This window comes from Gavia stellata, chromosome 4 (genome assembly GCF_030936135.1).
Source record: "Gavia stellata isolate bGavSte3 chromosome 4, bGavSte3.hap2, whole genome shotgun sequence".
Classification (NCBI taxonomy): domain Eukaryota; kingdom Metazoa; phylum Chordata; class Aves; order Gaviiformes; family Gaviidae; genus Gavia; species Gavia stellata.
Genome location: NC_082597.1, coordinates 28,413,112 through 28,436,829, shown reverse-complemented (window position 1 = coordinate 28,436,829; position 23,718 = coordinate 28,413,112). Strand labels below are relative to the sequence as shown.

The 23,718-nt window shown below is 40.8% G+C and overlaps 1 protein-coding gene across 1 annotated transcript in view; it reads left to right on the top strand.

Moving 5' to 3' along the window:
- The window catches only part of MET (MET proto-oncogene, receptor tyrosine kinase), an 86,066-nt gene that overhangs the window by 47,801 nt on the left and 14,547 nt on the right, over window positions 1-23,718 (top strand). The window contains exons 7-12 of the mRNA XM_009817862.2: window positions 3,872-4,032; window positions 5,228-5,330; window positions 5,544-5,680; window positions 8,133-8,297; window positions 9,173-9,272; window positions 18,013-18,231. Of these exons, the coding sequence (XP_009816164.2) occupies window positions 3,872-4,032; window positions 5,228-5,330; window positions 5,544-5,680; window positions 8,133-8,297; window positions 9,173-9,272; window positions 18,013-18,231 (885 nt within the window). The remainder of the gene's footprint in view (window positions 1-3,871; window positions 4,033-5,227; window positions 5,331-5,543; window positions 5,681-8,132; window positions 8,298-9,172; window positions 9,273-18,012; window positions 18,232-23,718) is intronic.

The window sequence follows — 23,718 nt, the reverse complement described above, 5'->3', positions numbered from 1 at the left end:
AAAACTTTCCAGTAGTGGCTATATATTGCCACACCTCCAGAAAGATTTCTAAGGCTCTGAACTGCTTAGTTTCCAATTTTTGGAGGTGCTGAGCTCATATAGCCCTCTTTAATTTCAATTATGAGTGTGTGCACTCAGCAGTTTTAAGAAGCAAGCGCCTGGAGCCCATGCAGGGATGCTTAGACCAAGAGGTGCATCCCCACGGGCACCTCTGCAGTCCCTGTGAAGTTGCGGGGAGGGCTCATCCCAGGGAGCGCTCCTTGGACGTGGGGCAGTGGGAGCAGACGTGGGGACAGCCGGGTGCTCCCCTTCCCCATGTGGCTCAGCCCTGCCTGCTCAGCACAAGCCCAGTCTACCCCTGTAATGAATATGGATCTGTGGCACTGATGGATCTTAAAGTGAATCTCGAATTACAGCATGCCCACGTTGGTAGAAGTTGCGTCTAGAAGGCTTGTAAGGAAAAAAATGCAGCTGAGTACTTAAATCCCTTTGGATTGCTAGCTGTTAAGACAGATTTCATGCTCTACTGGACCATGACATTTAACATTATTACTGAAAAAAATATAAAACAGATTATTCATCATCTTCTGATCTGTCTTTAAACCCATATGCATAAAGTATGAGAAACAAGCTTGTTTTGTTCCTAACAAAGAGAGGATGACCTGCTTTGCATAGTATCTGAAATTCAGTCCGAACCCGCCCTAATATTTTGCAGCCTTTAGAGGGACAGATTGCTTGAGATATGTCATATGATCACTTTAACCTGAGGGGAACACAGCTTCTCCAAGGGTCTGGTCCAACGGACATTAGCTAAGTCTTCAACAGAGTTTTCCCAGGTTATTACACAGAGTGGTGCACAATGAAAAAAAAGACTTTCCCCTCGTGAAGGATGGCAGGGAAGAAGCCCAGCATTTTCCCATGGAGTCCTGCAGATCCTTCGGCTCTCTGCCCTGCTTCAAGCACTTTTCATTGGAGCTGTGGGTGGCAGGGAGCAGGCCTGCACCTCAGACCTGCAGGGAGCACAGAGCTCCAGCTCTGCCCAGGCATCCCCCCTGCTACAGACAGCGCAGCAGGGCTGGCACCAGGACACGTCCCCACCACAGCCCGGCTCTCACCCCGCACCTCAGCACCGTACCCCACTCCCGTCCACTGCCTCTGCCAGCAACGAGGCATGTTTTGTCAGCCTGGACAAGCAGTGCTAGAGAAAAGCCGGGGGACTTGAGGGAGTCTCCTTGGAGATCACTTGGTGCTGGAACAAATTGCAGGCATCTGCGTGCGGCGTTCAGGTTGCACTGAAAGGTGAACGGCGTAAAAGAAGAAATAAATTGGTCTCCCTTTTGATTCTTTGTTGTGGTTAAAAACCTGACATGGTTTGTTGTTGTTTTTAAAGTGAGACATTTTAGCTGGCTTTCGTCTCAGATGTATCAAGAACATCAGGCCTTCTGCTGCCTGTTTAGGTTGCAGGTTTTGCTGGAAATTTCACATGTAGCCTGTACATGTTCTTGTCTCTTAATTAAAATTAATGAGCTGTTGAAACTTCAATAGATACTTTCTTCCAACAATTTATAAAGTATGTGAGTGGACATTAGCATAATGGCTGTCAACATAAACAAAAGGAAAACACAATGCTTTAAATTTTTCCAAAAAGAAAAAGAAAAGTTAACTTTCTCTCCCTTAACCCAATGTCCAGAGAGCAGCAGGGAGAAGCAGAACATCAGGTCTTGCAGGAGGACTTGCTCCATGTTACCAGTGGAGTTTCCTGGCTATAGAGAACTTTCAAATCCTAAATTTCACAGCATTTGGGCTTTGCTTACTTTCTGTTACTACCGGCGTGATGTAAGCACACAGAAGATGCCTACATATGCCTCAGCTGAAAGTCCAGGAGGTTCACAATTCATTCCTGTTTACTGTCCCAAGAAAAAGTCTGTGAAACTACATTTGACTTTCAGTGGTTTCGTCGTACAGAACAAGGGGAATAAAATTAAAGAAAACAATAAAAACACTCTGGGGGAATTTCTGCAGAACTTAAAAAAGTATAAGATTTGGTGTATTTTTTGCTATCTACTTAGAAGTCTTGCCTCCTAAATTTGCTGGCAGAATGTAGTAAATACTTTCACTCTCCCTCAGTTAAGGCACATGGGCTGCTATCACAAGTCTCTCTTGGCAGATAAGATCACTCAAAACCAGTTAAGTGCCTTCAGTTTTTATTCTGTATGGCTTTGTGAAGCCTGATTTTAACACCCTTATTTTGCTAACTTATGGATTACATTTCAAAGTCTTCAAATGCCACACGTCAATGCATTATTGTACAAAACATTCACAGAATCACAGAATCACTAAGGTTGGAAACATTGAGACATCCTGTAGCCCCACAGAGCAATTTCAGTTTCTGCTAGGGTTTTGTTACTCCAAAAATAGATAGTGTGCTGAGATATTAAGTAGAGTGGAAAACTAGGATCTGAAGTCAATCCAGATTGCGAAGAAAAAACCAAAGATATAAGGGAGAGTTAAACTTGGGAATAGCACAGACTCCACAGGATACAGTACTGCTCCATGCTCTTAGCTGCAGTGTTTTTTGTCAGGGGGCTGTGCAAGCATCACTCCTTTTTTATGGGATTTGTGCAAAGGTACTGTTCCTGCATAGGTTCCCTCTTCTTTGTTCATTGAGAGCTGACTCAAAGCTCATTAAAATAGGAAAGATTCCTACTGGCTTCAGTGCATTTTAGAGCAGACTCTTTGTCTGGTTTCTAATGGGGGCAGTAAATTTCCTCATATAGAATATATAGTATAATTCTTTTGAAGTATTCTTCAGCTGCCTTTCTATCTACAATAGTTCATTTGTGATGGTCTTGAAGTATAGCTACAAGAGAGTTGAAAAGAATGTGCTGTCTTACTGGATTTCCAGACGAAATAATAGCCAAGTATCTCTCAAACACTTTCCTTTCAGCTTGAAAATGAAGTCGGGTCCTTTGAAAAGCACAGCTATATTGCATTTTAGGGGCAAAAGTACTATCACTAAAGCATTGTCTAAGACATTTAGGCACTATGACTACAAGTATAAATTCAGTCTTTCATTCTGTCATTTGGCCAGTGGTACTGGTATGTTTGCAAAATTATGCAGTATTTATTGTTAAAAGTCCCCATAAATCCTGAACCAATGTCTTTTGGTTTGGTTTTTTTTCTTTACTGGCAGTACTGACCAGTACTTTTACTGACTTTTGTAAGACTTCTATAGTGTTCCTACATTTTTCCCACCATTGTTATATTTTACAGGACAATTTACAATATACAGAAAAAAAGCATTTCCTTTGTAGATTGTCTCTGTGTTTCTGAGAGGTAGTTTATTTTTAACTTGGAATTAGAGGTGACCAAATGTAAAAGATTTAAGGAAAGAATAGCAGAAGTCACGTTAACTTTATCACAGCCAACGCAGTATCAGATTATGGCGTCTTTGAAGCTACTTCACTCTGAACGTGACTTTCATCAAGCTGACAAAAAATGGTCATTTTGGGGCTCTTTTGTGTTCAGCATTCAGCTTCTAACAAAATAAGTACATTGTATGTTTAACATGCCAGAAATAAGATGTGAAAGACAAGAACTACAGGATTTAAAAGACCATTACAATGCACAGCTTGTTCAGTGCCCCTAAACACTATCCTTCAAAGCTTTCTAGTATAGGTTTTGTTATTTATTGCTACTGTCAGAGAAAGCTCATAATGTGACAAATGAAAGGTGAAGAACAATTAAGATGAATGGTAGGACATAGTCTACCAGAAGAAATGCTTTTCTAAAATTATTCCTTTGCACATTCTTTAACTCCATTTGAAGTTCAAGAAAACCTGATGTAACTAACACAATATTTTTTTAACAGATTGTCCCAAGCAGCGCACCCTTAGAAGGCAGGACAAAACTGACACTGTGTGGATGGGACTTTGGATTCAGCAAAAACAATAGATTTGAATTAAAAAATACAGTAGTCCATATCGGAGGACAAATTTGTGCTCTGGAAGTGAAATCTAGCAACAAAAACAAGTAAGAAACCTAAAATATTAATTTCCTTTTATACAGACATTCTTTATGTGGTATGGATTTCTTTACGATATAAACATTCAGTTTGTAAGTGTCATTTCCGATTCTGAAATTTCAAACAGGAAACCATCCCTTGGTTTGATAAGCTCCCCAAGAAAAAAGTGCTTGAAATGGAGATCAAATAAATCCAGTTAATGCTGATAGCTCCTGCAGCAGCTTTTTCTGGTTTGTCTGCGAAATGCTGTTCAACATCTGTGGGAGCTGGCAAGAATGAAACTATTCAAAGGTTTGAAAAGGGGGCAGGTTCCTTTTGCCAGGACCCTGCTGGGCTCAGTTATGTCACCTCCATCTTCCTGATCTGTGAAGCTCCTGGAGAGAAATGTGAGAAGATGCAGGTATTTCGTCATACAGAGGCTTATGGCCCTCAGCTGCACCTCTCCTCTTCCTCCTCAGAAATAAGTTTTTGAGACAGTGGGATAATGGCTTAAGTTTAAGACAGAGGTTATTCCAGTTGTTATCTTGAAGAAATGGCAAGTTCAATGAATATCCTCTCTCAGTTCAAAGCATATGACTATCTACTACCAAAGCAATGTGCAAATCATGGCACGGCTTCCCTATTCATATATATAGCAGCAAAAAGATCACCCTCCAGAAGTACTGAGCACTATCCTAACTGCTATTCTGAACAGTCTTAATGCCAACAACATGATTTAACGGGACTAGCTCATATATGAGACTGTAAATGTAATGTAATACATTGACACATACTGCCACAAAAGGTCAAGTTTCATTTTTTTGGTAATATTAAATTTATATAACACATTTGTGTATATGCTGCATTTTTTCTAATCCTTTTGTCTGCCAAAATTTGGCAGTAAAGGAAAATTCCAAAAACCAATTCAGACATTGAACAGGAGGTATTTGTTTTCTCTAGCACGCTTTTTTTTTCTGAAATTTATTTGATATACTAGAATTATTTTCTCTGGCCAAGTATAAACACCACAGTGTTTGTATTTAGTGTTAAAGAAGATGACCACAGTTCTTTTAGCTTTTATTTCTGAAATGTCCCTGACGCGCATAGATTGATGATTTGTTTAGTATGGATCCTCCATTATGACAAGTTTGAAGTGGTTCTATTTTAATACAAAAACCAAGCCAGAAAAAAATGTAATCCCATTTTTTTATTTGTTTTCCAAAGGCTGGAATGCACAGTTCCTGCTGCAAAAAATCCAAGTTTTAATATATCCAGTAGTGTTTCTGTTGGACATGGCAAAACACCATTCAATACATTTTCATACGTGGTAAGCACTGTGACTAAAACCTTATTGTCAAAATTAGCTTCAATATTAACTGGAAGGAGACTCCTCATGAGTCCAATCCAGTATGGTAATTCTATATTGCTGTTTGCTTTATTATTACTTCATGGAAATGCTAATAAATGTTTTAAGCTTCCTTCTCTTCAGATTTTGAAAATAATTTAACAATATACTGTTCTTATTTTTACCTCACCTCAGAATCCTGTAATAACAAGTATCTCTCCCACCTATGGCCCTAAATCTGGAGGAACATTGCTAACTGTAGCTGGAAAATACCTAAACAGTGGAAAATCCAGAAGGATTTTCGTTGGTGAGAAACCATGCACCTTGAAAAGGTAATATACTTACTAAAAAGTGATGCCTTTAATATTGAAATGGCTTGATTAAAATGTCTTGGGACTAAAAAAACCACTAACGTGCGTTGCCCTCCTCTCCTCGTGTTATATATCGGAGAATTGATAACTGTAATAGCCATTCAGTTCTGGATTATATCCTGAGCTCAGGATGTCTGAAAGGTTCTTAGAAGGGACTACGGTTCCCTAGAAGACTTGTTTTTTCTGTAATGCCTTCATTAACCTCATTAAAAGGTTGCCTGGAGAAGCAACAGATCAGCTTCTAATGGACTAGAAACTGCCCATTTCCCATCATTTTTGTCACCCCAACTCCCACACACTCAGCCCTCTCTCTTGTATTAGCAAAAGCTGCTGTTCATGCAGCAGCTCCCAGTGAGTGTCCAGTGGGTGCAGGTTACCATTTCCTACTGGTTTGTTTGGTGGAAATCCGACCAGTGTGGGAATGTGTATCCCGTACAGTGGAACAGCTATTTCTGCGGCACTATCAGTGAACAGCCTCCAAACCAGAGGCAGCATCAGTTTGGGACTTTTTCTGGTATATATAAACTTGTTTTGAGGATTAAGCCAGAATTTTTTTGTGGCTCTGTACTGGATCCATTAGGAGCTCAACCAAAAATCTTTGACATGCTCTGTGGGGAAATGCCTTCAGTCCTGGCTGAATATAAATGTTAAATACCAAGCAATGCTTCTCTGCTATGGTCAGACAAGCATGCTGAATTTGGTAGCCATTCTACCATGGCGCAAATCCTGTTTGGTCCTGTTTTCAGGTATAGCAGGGTGGCTCCAGAATTGTCACCTCTGCAGCCAAGGGCAGAATATGGCCCACTGTGTTCCAGGAACAGGATGTCCAGCAATTCTTCTAAATTTTGAGGCTCTCCTCATGATTATGGAAAGTCGTAGTGCTGAAACATCACACTTGCAGAGAACGTGGGGAAGCAATAGCCTATTAGTTAATGTCAGACTCAAAGTCAGGAGACCTAAATTTTATTCTTTGCTGCTAAATGATTTATTGTATGCTCTTGATCAAATCAGCTAAGTCTGACTAAATCAAGAAAGGGATTTAGGTATTCAAGTCTGATATTTAATCACTACCAAGATCTTCAGCACCTCTGTTCAGTGGCTACTTAATAGTTTAGGGTGGCATTTATTGATGTCATCATCTCAGCTGGTCAGCTAATGCATAAACTTTTGGGAATGATTCATCTGATCCATTTGAGACATCTGCTGGGGGGGTGAGATGACAGCCAGCTCAGAGGCAGCATCTGCTTTGGTCAGGTGGACCTTTAGGTATCGAACTGGGCTTATCCAGTAAGCATCCCCAGCACCCCTCTTTTGCACCAGCCAAGTTGTCTGGACACTTCTACTCAGGTCTTAGCCAGTTTCTCAGGGCAGGTGTTTATCTAAACTGGCAGCTTTCCCCGGTTCTGAGGGCAGCTAGATCAAGGGTTTATTTTTTCCTTTAAAAGATGGTAAAAAGCTTCCAGATACATATGAGAAAATCACTAACCCCTACAGCACATGGTGAACCCCACCTTCCTAGAAAGCTTCAGAACTGGTAGCAAATGGCCCTTTTGTCTAATTTGGAGACAATCGCTCACTTCCTTTGAGAATGGCCTCACTTGTAGGGCTCCTGGATGTGGTTGGGCCCAAATCACTGAAACCAGCTGGTAGAGTTACATTTGCTTTTCCAGTCAGTTGTTACGCTGACCTCTGATGTGCTCTTCTCCCTGCGGCCACACTTCCTATGCTTCAAGCTTCAGGATCCTTCACCCCTGCACTGCCCAGTCACCCACTGAGGTTGGTGTAGGAGGAGGACTTCCAGGGCCAAGAATGAGAGAGCAAGGTAAAGGTGAATATGCCAGAGGCTCTGCTGCTGTGCTGAATTCAGCCAGCTCTTCCTGAATTTTCACCTTCTCCTTGCCCTCTGCCTGCCCCTCAGCAGTGCCTGGAGTCAGCAGGTGCCCTCCGGGCAGGACATCTCTGACATGCTGGTACATCCCCCACCAGCACCTTTTCTAGAGGTTTTTAACACAGGGTAAACTGCGTGGATTGGAAAGAGAAAGATGTTACTCCTTGGTTACAGCAGAACAAGTCATTCTCCTTAAACCTGGAGCATGCTGTCGTTTTCCAGGCGGAAGCTGCTTTGGCAGGGTGCAGGGGCTGACGTGGCTGTCGCCAGCACTGGGGAAACACCTTCCTGCAGGCAAGGTGCAAGTCAACCAAATTAGGATGTATCTTGAGCCTAAGCAGTGGTGTTGCTGTTTCTGCCTCACACCATGCTTATTTGTTGCAATATAATCATCCAATGTGGGAATCAATTACATTTTTTTACAAGCAGATCCTTAGGCGGGGTTGGGGCTCACTAAAGGACAGTGTTTTAAACTGAGTACATGTTTTATAATGCTGACAAGCAAGCCTTTTTCTGTCCTTCCAGTGTATCAGTGAGCATTGCGGAGTGCTACACTCCAGCACAACAAATTCCCCAGGAATATCGTGTGAGGGTGGGAATCGACGAAGCTATTCGAGATGCGAGTGGTCATTTCACATACAGAGAAGACCCTGTTGTTTTAAAAATTCATCCGGCCAAGTCTTTTCTTAGGTGAGTAAAAGTTTCTTATAGAAATAAGAAAAGTAATGAATGAAAGAAGAATGGCTACGCTGCGCAGCAATCTATGAAAAGAAATTGCATTTTTATCTCTATCTGCCATGCCAATTGCTTGTATTATGGTGCAGTTGCAGAGGGCAGATCATTTCCTTTCAGAGGTGAAGGAGAAGGGGGAAGGGCGCCTCTTTTCTTTATGTGATTTAACTCCTAGCCGCTGCTGAGCGTACCTGTGACGTCCTGCTGAGATACCTACTGTACAGCTAAATGTGTCTCCTATACTGCATCTGGACATTACACTGATTAGTGAGGAAAATCATTTAATGTGACAAGTCAGCAGTACTCAGGAGAGCAAATGGATTTTAAAAAAGTCTAAATCCAGCGCTACATAAATATTATGAATATATATGTATGGTAGTATGTGTGTGTTTTTAAGTGACATATTTATGGTCTCAGTAGATCTAATCCAAGCCATCTGCCTTTGCCAAAAAAATGTCAGCAGTAAAAAAGACACCTTTTTCAGCACCACTGAAAGCAGTAAGTTAAGTTAGCAAATGCTAAGTACAAGTATACACCCTCCTTTAAAATGTACACATTTGTTTTATATCTTGGCATACCACAATTTTAAAAATTATTTTTCTTTTCTCATATTTGATTAGTTGTTATAGCAAGTGTAAAATTTGTTTCCCAGAAAAATAATCTCACTGCTCAGAGCTATGTATTTGCATTCACCCCATATATCCCTAACTCTGGTTTTATGTTGTCCTTTACTCTAAAATATAATTTATAATGAAGATTATAATAGCAGATGTATCATTATCCTACTCATCTTCTTTTTCTTTTTCTTTTTTTTTTTTTTTAATTTTGCCTAGTGGTGGAAGTACAATCACAGCTCAAGGAATCAACTTGAACTCAGTGTGCTTTCCTCAGATGGTGATTACCGTACCTAAACTGGGAATGAACTTCTCTGTGGTGAGTCAGTCTTGGAGAAGACAATCTGTTATCTTGTCATCTTCGTGTGGTAAATGGCATAGAATTTTCAGTCAAAATACTTTGATTTTTGCCTTGAAACTTCAGGACTTCCACTGACAATTTGGTGTTTTCTGCACAGACTGTTTCCACTAGATAGGCAAAACTCAACAACAAATTTGAAATTAAGCTGGGGGTAGAACAAAAGTTTCCAAGGAACCTCTTCCAAAGAAATAAGGCTTTTATAGTATCTGATAACAAGATTTTTGTAATGCAATTTAACAATGCAAATTCAGTGACTAAACACAGAAAAATGCAATACAGGTATGTCAGATTACATGGCAAGTTCAAGCGCTACTATGATTGATAGGTAGGAAATAAATTCAAATGGTAGACTGTGGATATAAAAGGAAAATGAAATAAGCGTCAAAGAAAGAGGAAAAGTAAATGTGTAAAATCAAAAGTAAGTATTATTTTGAAGAATTTCTGATTGCCAAATTACCTATTGGGGCAAATCTTTCCTAACTTTTCTAAGTTCAGCAACAGAGTTTTAAGAGAGGTTTGGGCTTTTGCAGTTGGCATGAACAGAGGGTCATTCGGGCATCTGAGCCTTCTTTTGTTACCTGAGTTGATAATACACAATGTCTAAATCTAAATAAGGTGTTCAGATATGTCCTTGTCATGTACTTTAATTTTTATAAGGCAAAGATTTATTGGCTAGTTGTACTGGAACTGTTTTCTGTTTTGCCTACATATTTGTCTTGCACCTCCAACATTTTCTTATCCTGTAAGGTCTGTTTAGCTTAACTGGAGATAATTTGACCTACACTCTTTATGACATGCTACGTTACTGCTCATATTCTCAGCTTATTTCTAATGATCATCAGACACTATTTCCTCTATTGAATTCTAAGTATTAGACCTAGATTTGCTCAAAGCATTTTAAACTGTATGTCTGCAAATTTGCAGTCTTTTATAGCTTCAAGGTCATAATATTCTTCATGATCCTAATTTGTATAATATTATGAGTGTCCGGACCTGAATTTCAGCTGGATGTAATCGTGGCTTGTAATTTAATGGGTTCAGATCTTAATCTGAAAATCAGTGCCCCTGCAATGAAACATGGTCTTCAATATTATCAAAAAGACAATTTACCCATGAGTTGGAAAGCAAAACATCTCAGTGAAATCAACCAAACTCAAAATTTATTAGCTTTTGAGTAATGTGGGCATGATTATTTCTAAGTACAAAAGATTTCCAAAGAAAAGATCATTGCTGAAATCAGCTTTTTAGATTTTGCTTTGTTTGGATTTGAGCAGTCTTTCTTTTGAAGTAAAGATCATTCACTTGCTTTCTCTGTTCACCTGTGAGAATATGCAATATTGCTTCTCTTCAGGCCCTGATTCTGCATACCTTGCATGTCAAATATTTGGGACTTCCTCAGTATTTGAACAGATTTGAAAGGATCTGAAGTTTTAAATAACTAAATCCACTATCCAAAAGTGACTGGCAACTCCAGGCAATGAACACTGTAGAGTTTACTCTCTCCCACAAATACTGGGGAGCAACCTTTCCTTTGAGCAATGGTTTGCTGCCATCCTGCCTTTTAACCTGCTATTGAAAAAAGACGTGGACATAGACAGTCAGAATAACCTCCCTTATTCTTTTCCTTTTCGTACTTTGCAGTGTGCATGATATTTGCCAACACACAAGAAGAGGCAGATCTGACCCTCCTTTTCCATAAGGATGTCTGTCCCCTACCACTGCTGATCTCTAAGAATCTGCCCCAGTGTAAAAGCAGGTGTACACAAGTTCATTCTCCCTGCACAAAGGGTGGAATATAACCTCAAACAGATTATAAGCCAGAGTGTTTTATACTTTGACACTGCCCAAGTAATACATTTTGCTCTATTGAAATTAAAGGCTTCTGGCACTCAGTGGCTTTCCCTGCCTCTGTGGCAGCCCAGCTCTGGTTGCCATTTGTTCTGCCACTAGTCTTTACCTCGAGCTTGTTTCTCAAGGAAGGATATTAGTTGTCAGGGAGAAGGGGAAGATTTGTAAATGACAAAACAAGATTGCAGTGTGTAACCAAGGAAAGTGCTGGCAGAGGACACCAATGGCTGCAACCTGCCCCATCCTGCGCTGGAGATTCTGGGTCCTATGCATGAGCAATATGCCAAAAAACCAAACGTTCAGACAGTCATTACAAAAATAAATAACAATGAGGAACTATTTCCAGCAGGGATCCAGAGCACTGCAATGACCAGCTATCCCATTTATGAAGGAGAAAACAGGTTGTGGTCCTGAATAGTCCAAACGCAGACAAACAGTACAATACAAACCAAAAATGATCAAGAAGTCCTATTGCTGAAGTTATATGTCTTTTTGCTTTTTAGTTTGGAAGAGGAGAGCTAACTGAGTCCTTTTTTTTAATTGTTATTTAAGCCCTTTTTCTTTTAAGTTTTCTCTCACCAGCCTCCTCCAAGAAGCTGCTTTTGTCAGCATTCAGAAACTCTGGCTCTTGGGAAAACCAAAGCCAGCACTGAAACACATCCCAAAGCATCAAAGTAAAGTACAGCTGGGAGGGACCACAAAGACCTAGCCTGGCTTGCTTCCCTGCGGCAGGAGCAAACATACCCAGACCACTGGCTGACAGATATTTGTCTAGGCTGTTATTAAAGCTCCTTGTGAAAGAAATTTCACAACCTTGCTTAAACAAGCTTTGGAGAGAGCTGCTCTACCTGCTTACCTAGTGGTTTGGAAAGACTTCTTTCTAATAATTAACCCAAATCCTAGCTGCTAATTAGCTATCTTCTTGTTTAACCCTCAGTGGACACAAACAACATATTACCAGTGTCTCCTGCTAATTTTACATATTTCCACTACATTATGATTCAGCCTTTCTCTTTTCCAGTTAAACCAAACCAAACCGCTCTAAATTCTCCTGGTAAGTGTTGTTTCCTAGAGCTCTGCTCATTCTTTCTGCCACCTCCCATACCCTCTCCCGTTTGCCTAAAACCGGTGGTGCCCAATTTTAAAGAGATCTCACCTTTTCCTGTCAGCTGTCTGTCCCCAGACCCTTAATTCACTCCCTCAGGCTTAATTGTGGCCTAGAGCCCTGATGGAGTTGCAGTGTGAGTGGAGGGTCACTTTTGTAAGCAGCAGGAGCTGTTGGGGATGCTCTGCATCCCAAAGCCTCAGGGACCAGAGCCAGCTGACGCACCCTGGGGCGTTTGCTCTTCTCTGCCTGTTTCTTTCCATCCCGGTGGAAGAGATGAGTGGTACAACTGGTAAAAGAGTTCTTCTGAACAACTCCCCATAAGAAATGCAGTTTCACTGAGACTGCAAGGTTTTGGGGACAATATGCCAGCCCCCTATAGAAGAAACATTTAAGTTGAGCTTTTCAGCTTTTGTGTTTGAAGTTCAATTTTTCTGAAACTTTTTCTTGTATAAGGCAAAAATGCCTTGCTTCAACTTTATCATTTTCATGTCATATTTATTTAAATTTCCTTAAAATTATTCAATACTGTGTTCACACTAGTTGTGTTTATATTACATTCTATGTTAACACTATCAAAATAATACATTTTGCCTTCTTTGAATTTGGTATTTCAATGAGTGAAAAAAATGTTCTAGAGTTATCGAACCATATGTTTCAATACTTGCAATGTGTTTCCTTTCAATTTCTATTTCATGAGTTCTTTTGACCATTTGTTCTGACTCAGAGCAAAAAATATGAATTCAGGCAGTGCTGCATAAATTCCCAACAGCTCTAGATAACATGTAAGGATGCATAAACCCTCTCACTTCTGCTCACACATCCAGTTCCTGTGTGAGGTGTACATGGAGGGAAGCAGCTCATTCCTTCATTTCATTTTGTATTGTGCCTGTAAAATAGCTTTGCACAGTTTGGAATGGTGTTTGGTCAGGAACCCGTTTACAAAATAAGTGTCTTCCAACCTCAGCTATAAGTCATGTTAGATGATTCTTCTGCTTCTGAAGCACTTGAAGCCAATATCTTCTCTTTGAAAACCTGTACTTTACATTGATTCCCCCATTATGAACAAGTGGTCATTCGGGGATCCTTTGCTGTAGCATTTTTAATATTACATCCATTAACTAATTTGGATATATATTCCCACTGCTTAATCCCTTCTAACCATGAATGTCCGAAGATATGCAAGGCTGCAAAATTAGGCAGAAGCACCTTTTAATGAATGACCTTCAACAACTGACCCTATAGCTATGCAAGATCATGTCTTTCCACAGACTTTTAATTGTCTCTTCAGTAAGTAGTCTCTTGAATGATCTCTAGCATTTCTTGATTGCTCCCTGCTAGATGCCATTTCCTGCCGTATTACAGGAGAATGTTAAAATACCCTAAAGGTCCTTCAATGTTTACAAGTCTGTGAACAATCCATACTCGTAATACTCATCAAAATGCCTAGACTTCACCTGCAAGTGTCTACCTTCAATTTATTAAACAATGATAGAAGAAATTCCCTGGAAACTGTGGATGGTGAGCATGTGATTATTGAAGACATTCCTGACTATCTATCCAAAGACACTCAGGGTTGGAGCCTCTAGCTGTGTTGATTCTGAGGCATAAAGCTGCTACAGAAGCCCAGCAAAGAGTTTCCCTCACATAGAGAAACCATTGGCCTTTCTTTCTCTGCCGAGTCTGCATCTCACGCACATCTCTGGCAAAGAAAGAGTGCAGCAGGGGGTGTCAAGGAAAAGCCCATGCTGTAAAATCACCAGGGTGCCAGGGATGTGGTGCTAGCAGGTACATTGACCATCCCAAACCCAAGGAGGAATTTAGACTCCCAGTCAGTATTGGTTGTGTTGTGTGAAGGGCTGGCTTTCAGACACGGGAGCCAGAGAGGTTTTACTCTACCTTCTGGTCCAACGATCTGATAGATTGGAAGTATCATCTCCCATGCCTTCATCCAAGAAGACAACTAGCATAAAAATGTTACCAATCCATCAGGGCCATTCAGTTCACTACCTGAAATGGCAGCAAAAACCAATGAGTTCTCTGAAAAAATCTTCAAGATACCCTGCTTGAGTGTCACTGCTCAGTTTCTCACCTACACAGAAAAGCCTTCTGAATAGGTTTTCCTCAAGTCAGACTTGAATTCTCACCTCTTTCTATTGAGAAATCATCCTTTGGCAAAGACGGTTGGAGAGTCATCCAGTCTCACTTTAACCTCATTCATCTTTCATTCCTCACTGGAACTCCAAAAGTTTACTTTTTATGAAAGGACAAATTGGCCCTTTTCTCCCTTCTGACTGCTACAGATCCTGTAATACACATCCAACTGCCCCTCTCTTACCTGGGTCAGCTGCTCAGAGATCTCTGGAGCTCAGAGATCCTCCTTCATACTTTCCTTGTTGTTCTATCAATCAGATGAAAAAAAATTGAATTGGGCACTGAAGTTCAGATTCTGTAGGTCAGGTTTGAATTAATTGCCTCAAGGGTCACATTTTACAAATGAAACAAGAATACATATACCTTTAAGTGATGAGTCATATGCATTGCGCAATGGATTATTATTCCCTTTGGGGTATAGTATTTACTTATGCTTGTGAAATGCTCCATAATTTTACATCTTTTCTTCCATATTGTCTTCAGATGTAGATTAGAGTCACAAGAAGAATGTAGGTTTAGCTTTTAAAGTGAATGTACTTTAAGGCCTAATAAAAGTTAAAGGTGCTGGGTGATAGGCAGTATCTTAATTGAGAAGGCAACAGATTGAATTAGAGTTTTTTTCTTATAGATCCTCAATCCAATATTTCTTGAAAACTAAACCGTCATATTCTTCAATTGCTAAAACCAATTTCAAGGTAAAAATGTCATGTCAAATCATGTACCAATAAGGGCATTGCAAATAAGATTTTTCTTGACCTTACCAATCAGTCACATTGCATCCCCTCCAAAGAGTATTATTAGATTTTTATCATTTTCTGAAAGCTTCCTCTTCAGAGACCAGCCTGATAAAGTAAAGTATCTGATTCTAATAGATAGCCACAAACAAAGTTATGAATACCACTGCTATTCATTTAAAGGACATCACTACTCTACAGTAGATAAAAAGTCTAATGAATTTACATTAATCAAATAAATATAATGATTACCTGGGGTATATTTGGTTTTATAATTATATATATTTTAGTAATCCCTTTTTAGAATCGATACAATATGATAGATATCTTTAAGAATATTCATATATCATGGAAAAGTATGGTTTGATCATACATTATACTAGTGATGCATCTTATTATTACCATACTGATTCAAATGAATTTCTAGATCCATGTGAGAAGCTTGAGATATGGTAAATGGTGTATAACAAGGTATTCAAAAGAGGAAGAACAGTCTAATACTGTAAGCAAATGGAGCGAAATTCTGCCTTGACTTGTGTCCCACACATTACCTTGTTGTCATGGAGGATGCACAAATATTTTAAATTTGTGCTAGGAATCTAAATGGGCTGTTAGTTACAGAGGTGCAAGTCCCATTAGCATCACTGAGAGCTGCACCAAGTTATTTAATTGAGTGCCAAACTCACATCTTAAAGAAATGTAACCCTTCTAGTAGACCTCTAAAACTCTAGTGCTCACTTTCAGAGCCTTGAAAATGTTTCCCTTGGCAGATTCAAGATTTCACAATATTATGCACAGAAACATGAATTGCTGTGGTGATAAGAAAAAGTGCTGATTTGTAGATAGCTAATTTAATCCCACTTTTCAAGCTAATGTGAGTATACAACTGACATAGCTTGGTTATGTCACTGATTTGAAACAGCAAAATTACATTGCATTAATTTAGCATATTAGAGACAAATGTAAACTAATTTCACAGCTCCTTCAGGCAGCATTTTATAATGAGAACCAATTTAATTTGAAAAACAAAACAGAAAAATATATATTTTTTGGCCTTCTCTAGATGTGCAAAGGTATTCAACAGCACTGTTGGTTTTCCAGGGAAATTTCTTGAGAACAGATGTAAGATTTATGATGACTAGGACCTAAGCTCCATTCTTAGCAGGCCACATGTCAGCCACTCTATTTATAAAAAAAAAAAAAAAAGTGTAATCTCTGCTGTCAGGGCACAGTGTACAGGGAACTACTTACAGAAGGTTTATACAGTAGGAAAAGAAATCCTTCTGTGGAGCTGAAGCAACTCTGTTTGTGCCAGAAGTCCTTCAACCATATCCATGGTAGGCAGCATGAAAGGGAGGCACAGTGAAGGGAGTACATGATACAGTCACAAACAAGCCACTCTGCAGTTTGCGTGATGCTGCCCAGCACCCACTGTGCCTCCCATCGACGCTTGTAGATGTGCTGTTGACATTATAATCTAATTAGTCATGTAGAAACCTTCACAGTCAAGAGAGAGAAGCTGACCCTTCTAGAGCACTGTTAATCTAATTAAAGCTGTTGTCTAAAATGGACCAGATGAATCCCACTCTAGGTGAGCCTGTTTCCCTCTGTTGACTATAAAGGCAGTTTAGACAATTAACTCCAACTCAGGTTTCTGGATGCAGGCTGGATGAATCCCATCTGCAAGGATTCATATTATCCCTGCAAACTGCCTAAACTTAGCTTCAGATCAGGCTGCCTGCAAATCCCTGCTGTCCTAGCTTGCAACACAGCAATCCTTTTAGGAAGGACCTGGGTCCATTTTGTCTGTCTCACGAGTCCTGCGTCAAGGTGGTATGGGATAGAGGGAAGCACCCTGGCCAGACATTTCACACTGGATTGCACCCCCACAGCACAAAACATGCTCTGGCAGGTCTTCTGGAGTGTAGGGTGCACCAGCAGCTTTCCCCCAGGAAGAACCTCTAGAGCAGGCCCTCACGAGGAATAACAGCAGAGTAGGGGCAAGCGTGGCTTCGTGCCTGTTGTCAGGCAGCTCTTGCACTGCAGTGGGGGACAAACATCTCATCCCCACTGCTCCAAGGAGGTACAGCGTGAAGCACATCCCGCAGTCCTCCCAAGCCCCTCCCAAGAGGGACTTGCATGACACCTGTGTACCTAAGCACCAAATGCCGCACATCTGGGGTCTTACACATACGTTTTGAGAAAGAAGATATGCTTTGCTGAGCTTTCGTGGCCCAGAATCCCACAGTGGCTTTGGCTTTAAAGCGCTTTCTCACAGCATCTGTAATGCCTTTCTGGAAACAGCAGCTTAGCTACGCTATGAATAAATGGTGCTTTATTTTTGTTTTCCACTATTTCAGTCAGATTCATTGGCCCTATTTTTACCTTCTCTGGTCCCTTGCTAATGCTTTGGTAGTGTAAAAGGAAGAGAAATCCATGTGGCAGTCACTCTGGCATAGGCTGGATAAACTGAATTACGGCTGCTTTGTGTTCCAGTACAGCTCAGTACATCAGGATAGCCTCCTGATGGTCTTTGGCTTTGGAAATAATTTTCCATTAATTATCTGCAAAATATTTACTTTAAAAGTGCTGTGAACAATCAGGCCAGGAAGCTTGTTTACTTGAACATTTCCTCAACAAGAGTGCAAACACCATTGACATGAAGTTTTTATACTTTTCTCCCAGCTCTAAATAAACGCTGTGTAGGACTGATCGGGATTTTGCTTTGGTTAAAGAAGAACAAGACCTCTGGTGCTTATTTTTTCAATATATGCGTATTTTTAAAGAATGGTTACGTTCACCAGTGACTTCCTATGCACGTACTTACTCCAATTACCTCTTTCTTTCTTTCCTATAGGCATGTAGCCACCGCTCTAGCTCAGAGATAATCTGCTGTACAACTCCTTCACTGAAAGCCTTCGATCTTCAACCACCCTTTGTAACCAAAGTGTTCTTTATTTTTGATGGTGTCAGCTCTTTGTACTTCGATTTCGATTATGTAAATAATCCTGTATTTAAGCGCTTTGAAAAGCCAGTGTTCATCTCAAGAGGCAACCAAAACGTTCTGGAAATTAAGGTAAGAACTGTTGAAGTAAGTTTTTCAATTATTTGCAAGCGCACATCAGCGGCATAGTGTGGAACAGATATTTTGACAAAATAAAGGAAGCCCCAAGGAAGCAAGGGCAGAGAGAGCAGTGTGTTCAGTACTGCATTCAGCCGAGCCCCCAGCTGTCAAAACTTAAAAGATGCAGAGCTGAAAATAAAGATATACCAGGGTGGTTGTTGGCATCAGGTGGGCTAGGACAGGGGCTTTCCTCGTCCTCGTGGGAGGACCGCATGGCGTCAGCTTCCAATTGCAATGAGCTGCATCACCAGTTCAGGATTAAACATGGCCAGCAGCCCAGAACGTGAAGTGTGTGGTCTGCGCGCAAGTCCTGGCTCTTACTATCACATGGTTTTGTGTCCTTCCTTACAGAAGACCTGGAGTTGCCTTTAGAAAGTGGCCTAGCGGCTTTGGCTCTGCAGACGTGAGGGAAACTCTGGCCTGTGCACAAAGTCACTCATGAGGATCAGTCATCACTGTAGCTTAAATATTTATGGATCCATGAAAAATGCAAAGGTGATGCTGAGTGCCTGTTAAAAGAGCACTGAGAATAGCCTACAAAGCACTGAGAAACATCTGTTAGGAATTCGGAGCCCTCACAGGCACAGGCTGCTCTCTACTAGAGTGCTGCAGAGAAAGTTAAATCAATTTTGAAATCCAGTGCTTTTCTGAGTTAGGGTCTCAAATAGAAACAGTGTAAATACAGGTATTTCTGATTTACAGTAAATGTTTATGAAAATTTATTATTATGTACATGTAATTTATATAGCATATCTATAATTTACATAGAATATACTCTATAAAAAATGCTTTACAGAAGAGAATGAGCCTTAATGCTGGGGTCATCTCTTTGTGTAGCTGCTCTGTAGCTCTGTAAGCCAAAACTCTTTTTCCCTATGACAGCCATGAAATCTGAAAGCTCTGAGGTCTTTGACTCCAAGATGGTCCACTGCGCCAGCTCCTGAGCTGCAGGAAATCAGAGGGAGTTACCTCAGAGCCTCTGTCAGCAATGCTAGGTTCCAGTCAAATTCTGTGAATATTGATCTGTCTCCACAAAGTGTTTTGGGAAAATTCCAAAGACTAATCCGTCTGATTTGTTTGTTTGTTTGTTTAGTTTTTCTACTTGGTACTTGTGGCCGTTACAATCATGCCTTCCTCAATGCAGAGCAATTCTGTTCAGTTATGGAGAAGCGCTAGAGAGAGTTCTGGTGTGCGGGTCAACGGAGAGCTGCTGCATGGCTCAGTGCCTCTGTGCAGTAACAGCAGTGTTTTCCAGTATTTTCCAGGTCATGCATATCAACCAATTGGAAAGAAGACTAATTTGAGTAGAATCATAGAATAACTTAGATTGCAAGGAACCTCTGGAGGTCTTCGTAGTCTAACCCCCTTGCTCAAAACAGGGCTAAGTTAAAAATTAGGTCAGGTTGCCTATGGCCTTGTCTAGATGAGTTTTGAAAATCTCCAAGAATGCAGATTTTACAGCTTTAAAAAGCCCAGCTCCACTAGACCTGCATTGTGCATCCTGTGCTTCAGCTCCCTTCCTAGCTCAGCAGCCCTCTGCTGTCCTTCATACAGTTTGTCAGTATCTCTGTTGTTCTGTGGGGTTCAAAACTTACTACACTTCTTCAGGTGTGGCCTCGCAAGTGCTGAGCAGAGGAGAACAATCACCTTCAATCTACTGGCTTTGCTGCTGCTAAAGTATGTGCTGAGCCTTCATCACTACAATGGCACACTGCTGTCTCATTTCACCTTGTGGTCCAGTATATCAGTCATTTTCCTAAATCTGATGTCATCTGAAAGCACAAGGACAGCGCATCCTGTCCCTTTGTCCAGGCTGTGGATAAAGATTTTAAGCAGTATTGGTCTCAGTATTAGCTATTGATGAATGCTGCTTGTTTGACTTCTAAGATCTGAGCTGATGGCCAGTCAGTTTTCCACCCACCTTATAGTCCACCCATTCAGTCCATATCATCCCGATTTGTTTTCATTGCTAGGAGAGATTGTGTTCCAAACCTTGCAAAAATCAAGGTAAGCATTGTTCAGTGCTCTCCCTTCATCTACAGAGTCAGTCATCTCTGCATAGAAGGCAATCAGGCTGCTCAGGCAAAACCCACACTTGGGAATGGCTGATCCCAATAGCATTCTTGTCCTTCCTCTTCCTGGAAGTGCTTCCATGAGGTCTTGCTCCACGATTTTCCCTGAGACTGAGGGTTAAAAATTAGTTGTTTTTTTAACTCTCTTCTTTCTTTTACTCCTGAACCTTTTATTCTCCCTGAAGGAGAAGTTCCTAGTGCTGTTTATCACTGGGAAGAAGCCATTCAGATGAGAAAGGCTGGCTGAGGACTGTCCCACTGACAACTGACCAAAGTCATAATGTTGTAGTATTGATGTCACCTGTAGTCATGGCACCCAAGGCAGATGTCTACCTAAGCCTAATGCTCTGGTTATTTCCTGGCAACCGACTGGGGAATAACATTAGTGAAAGCTGGTCTCCTAGAACAAAGCATGAACAAGCACCAATTTAACATCTTCCTCTAAATAGAATTAGTTATAATGGGATGCTTCTATCAAAACACTGAGGCGACTTTCAGAAATTATAGTCAGGAGCCAAAAGATCATTACAAGCCATATTGGCAACACTTTTCCCTCGCCCCGTACCCGCATTCAAAAATACACACACACAAGTTTACATGCCTCATGGTCATATTTTGTGCAGTAATTAAGCAAGTTCAGCATGAAATTAAATGGCAGCTTGCTTCAGTGAACAGCCTGTTCTACCAAACCAAAGTTCTTTTATCTTTTTCTTAATTAGTTTCAGAGGGGTGGAGGGAGCTTTTATCACAAGTTTTTCAATCAAACTAATCTAGTGTGACATATTTGTCTTTCATCAAATGACGGTGGGTACCGATTGAAAGGTTCTGTTTGGTTTCCCCTGATGACCCTAAGATGTTTTTGTAAGAAAATGTTACACGCGAGAAAACATTAAATCTAATCTAAAACACAGTCAGGGCACTGTGTGCCATGAATGCCAGCCCTTCTTGTCTTCAGTGCCAGCCCTTTTGTCTTCCCCACTACTGAGCCTCTCAAGGTCCCACATCATCACTGTCTTCCTCTGCCAAGTATGTGGCTCTTTGAAGTCTCTCGGTGCCCACCATGCCCAGTCAAAGGGGTCATGACAGAGTGGCTTGAGGTACTTCTCTGCTTCAACACCATGAAGACACCACTTCAGAAGTGCTCCCATCTCCTACCAACACGGGAAGCTCTCAGAGCAGGAGAAATTCTGGTGTTTCGCTGTTACCGAATGATGACCGGATGACCGAAGACCTGCTAAGGAGGACAGAGTCTACTTGCTGCCTCCTGTGGGAGCCACTGACCCAGACCTGCAAGCTGGCCTGCTGGTGTGTCCTAGGTGTGAAAAAAAAACCAACCAACAAATAAATAAGGAAAGAAACAGCTTCTTACCTCAGTCTGCCCAGAGGCTTGGCCTGGTCTGGGGTTGTGCTTGTGCACCAAGCTAGTGAGGGGACTCTGCGTGCTTCCAGAGGAGGCCTAGCAATGGGCTGCCAGGTGACTAAGTTGTATTTATAAATAGAAATCTTCCACAGTAGCACAACTGTCATTTCATGTTGCACATTACATCTGAGATCTTGGCTGTCCTCTGGCACATCTCCCCTAAAACTTAAGAGTACGACAAGACTTAGTCAATTGTCTATTCCTAAGCCAGTACAACACATTCTTTATGAGACAATCTTAAGTAACTCTTCTTGTCTATTTATAGGGCACTCTATTTTCAGTCTTATTCCAGATCACATAGAAAACTATGTTTTTCTCAATGTCTGGTCCAAGAAGTGCAATATGGAAACCCTGGTATTTCTGAGCAAGCTGAAATGGAAGCTCTGCAGCTGCAGTAACTCCTCATTCTTCCCAAATCAACTTGCACTGCTTAGGAGCCTCAAAAAATACTCTGACACCAATCTCAAAATTGCCACGCCTTGGTTTGTGGTCCTTCTATTGTTTCTAGACCTTCACCCAAATTATTCCTATCTCTCTAAAGCTGTGAGGTAGTTGGTCAATAAGATTGGTTTTTAACAGCTACCCAGTCCAGTAACTAGCTTCTCCAGCTTGCGTGCAAGGTCATTGCTTAGTAAGAAGAGGGTAATATGCGTTTTAAAATAGAAAATATTGTTTCCCAGTTCTCAGAGGAGTCAGTTTCCTCCTTTTCTTGAAGGTGCTTAGTTGCTGGCTGGGGTTAAACCACGACAATAGGCAAATTCTGTGGTCCTTAGAAGAGCGAAACCACTGCTGAAAGAGTATTGAAACTCTTAATATATTGAGATAGGATACTGAATGTATTTGAAACTATAATATATTAAAGGTAATATGGTAATGTTTATAAGTAAAAACTGCTGTCTTCGTTATAACTGGCTAAGGACCACCTTAGGAAATGACAGGATAATTTTTTTTCCTTTGGGTAAGTGTCAGGTGTGGCGGAGAAAAAATTCTAAGATTTGGTGTAAAAGAAAAAGAGAGGCCACTCACTGACATTCTCCAGGATAGTGCATTTATCCTGGAGATGGAAGACCAACATTGAAGTCTTCTGAGGTACATCATTCAAAGGGAAGATTTGAACATGAATAGCTCACAATCTGCAGCAAGCCTTCATACTAATGAGCAATAAACATTGAATATTTACTCAATTAACACTGAACAGAATGGTTGTAGACAAGTAGACAGAAGGTAAGAGTGCAAAATGGACTTCCTTGGCCAGCAATTAAAAAGCACTCACCTGGGGTGTGGCTTTGCCAGTCAAAAAAGGACTTTAAACTGTCTCTTCTATGTTTTTATTAACATTTTCCCAGGGCTCAGTCTGATTCTGCAGCAGACCCAAAACATATTGCCAAGTAAGATTTTTCTGCTCCTCAGAATAGGCTTCTTGTTTTCTTTCCAGTGTATGAGGTCTCATAGCAGTGTCAGCCATGATGCCTTCCTCCCTTCTTGTGAGAAACTCCCAGATCCAACCCACATAAATAGCCTGTATTAGTGTTACTCCCCATCCTCCCTTCTCCCCTTTTACTCCCTCTTAATATGCCTGTTCTTTCATCTTATCTTAAGCTGGGCTGTACATGAGGTACAGCAGCTTCTTAAATACTGATGCTCTTCTGAGCACAGAAGATCCTGAACTTGGTCTTTGGACACTAATATCACTATACCAGAAGGAATAATATTTCATCCAAGTCTGGGATGTGAAAGCATGTTTTCTGAGTAGGGAATGCACTTTTCATGCTGTCATCTTTACCAGGGTTTGTTCCTTGGTCTGTGGAACGTGATTTTAACAGATTTGTGCATTTTTATTACTATAATTAATTAGTTCTTTCTGAAAGCTTTCTTTTTGAAAGCTTCACTCCTGCTACCATAACCACTTGCAAAAGAAAATGTTTGAGATGCCTTTAGTTTGTGGAT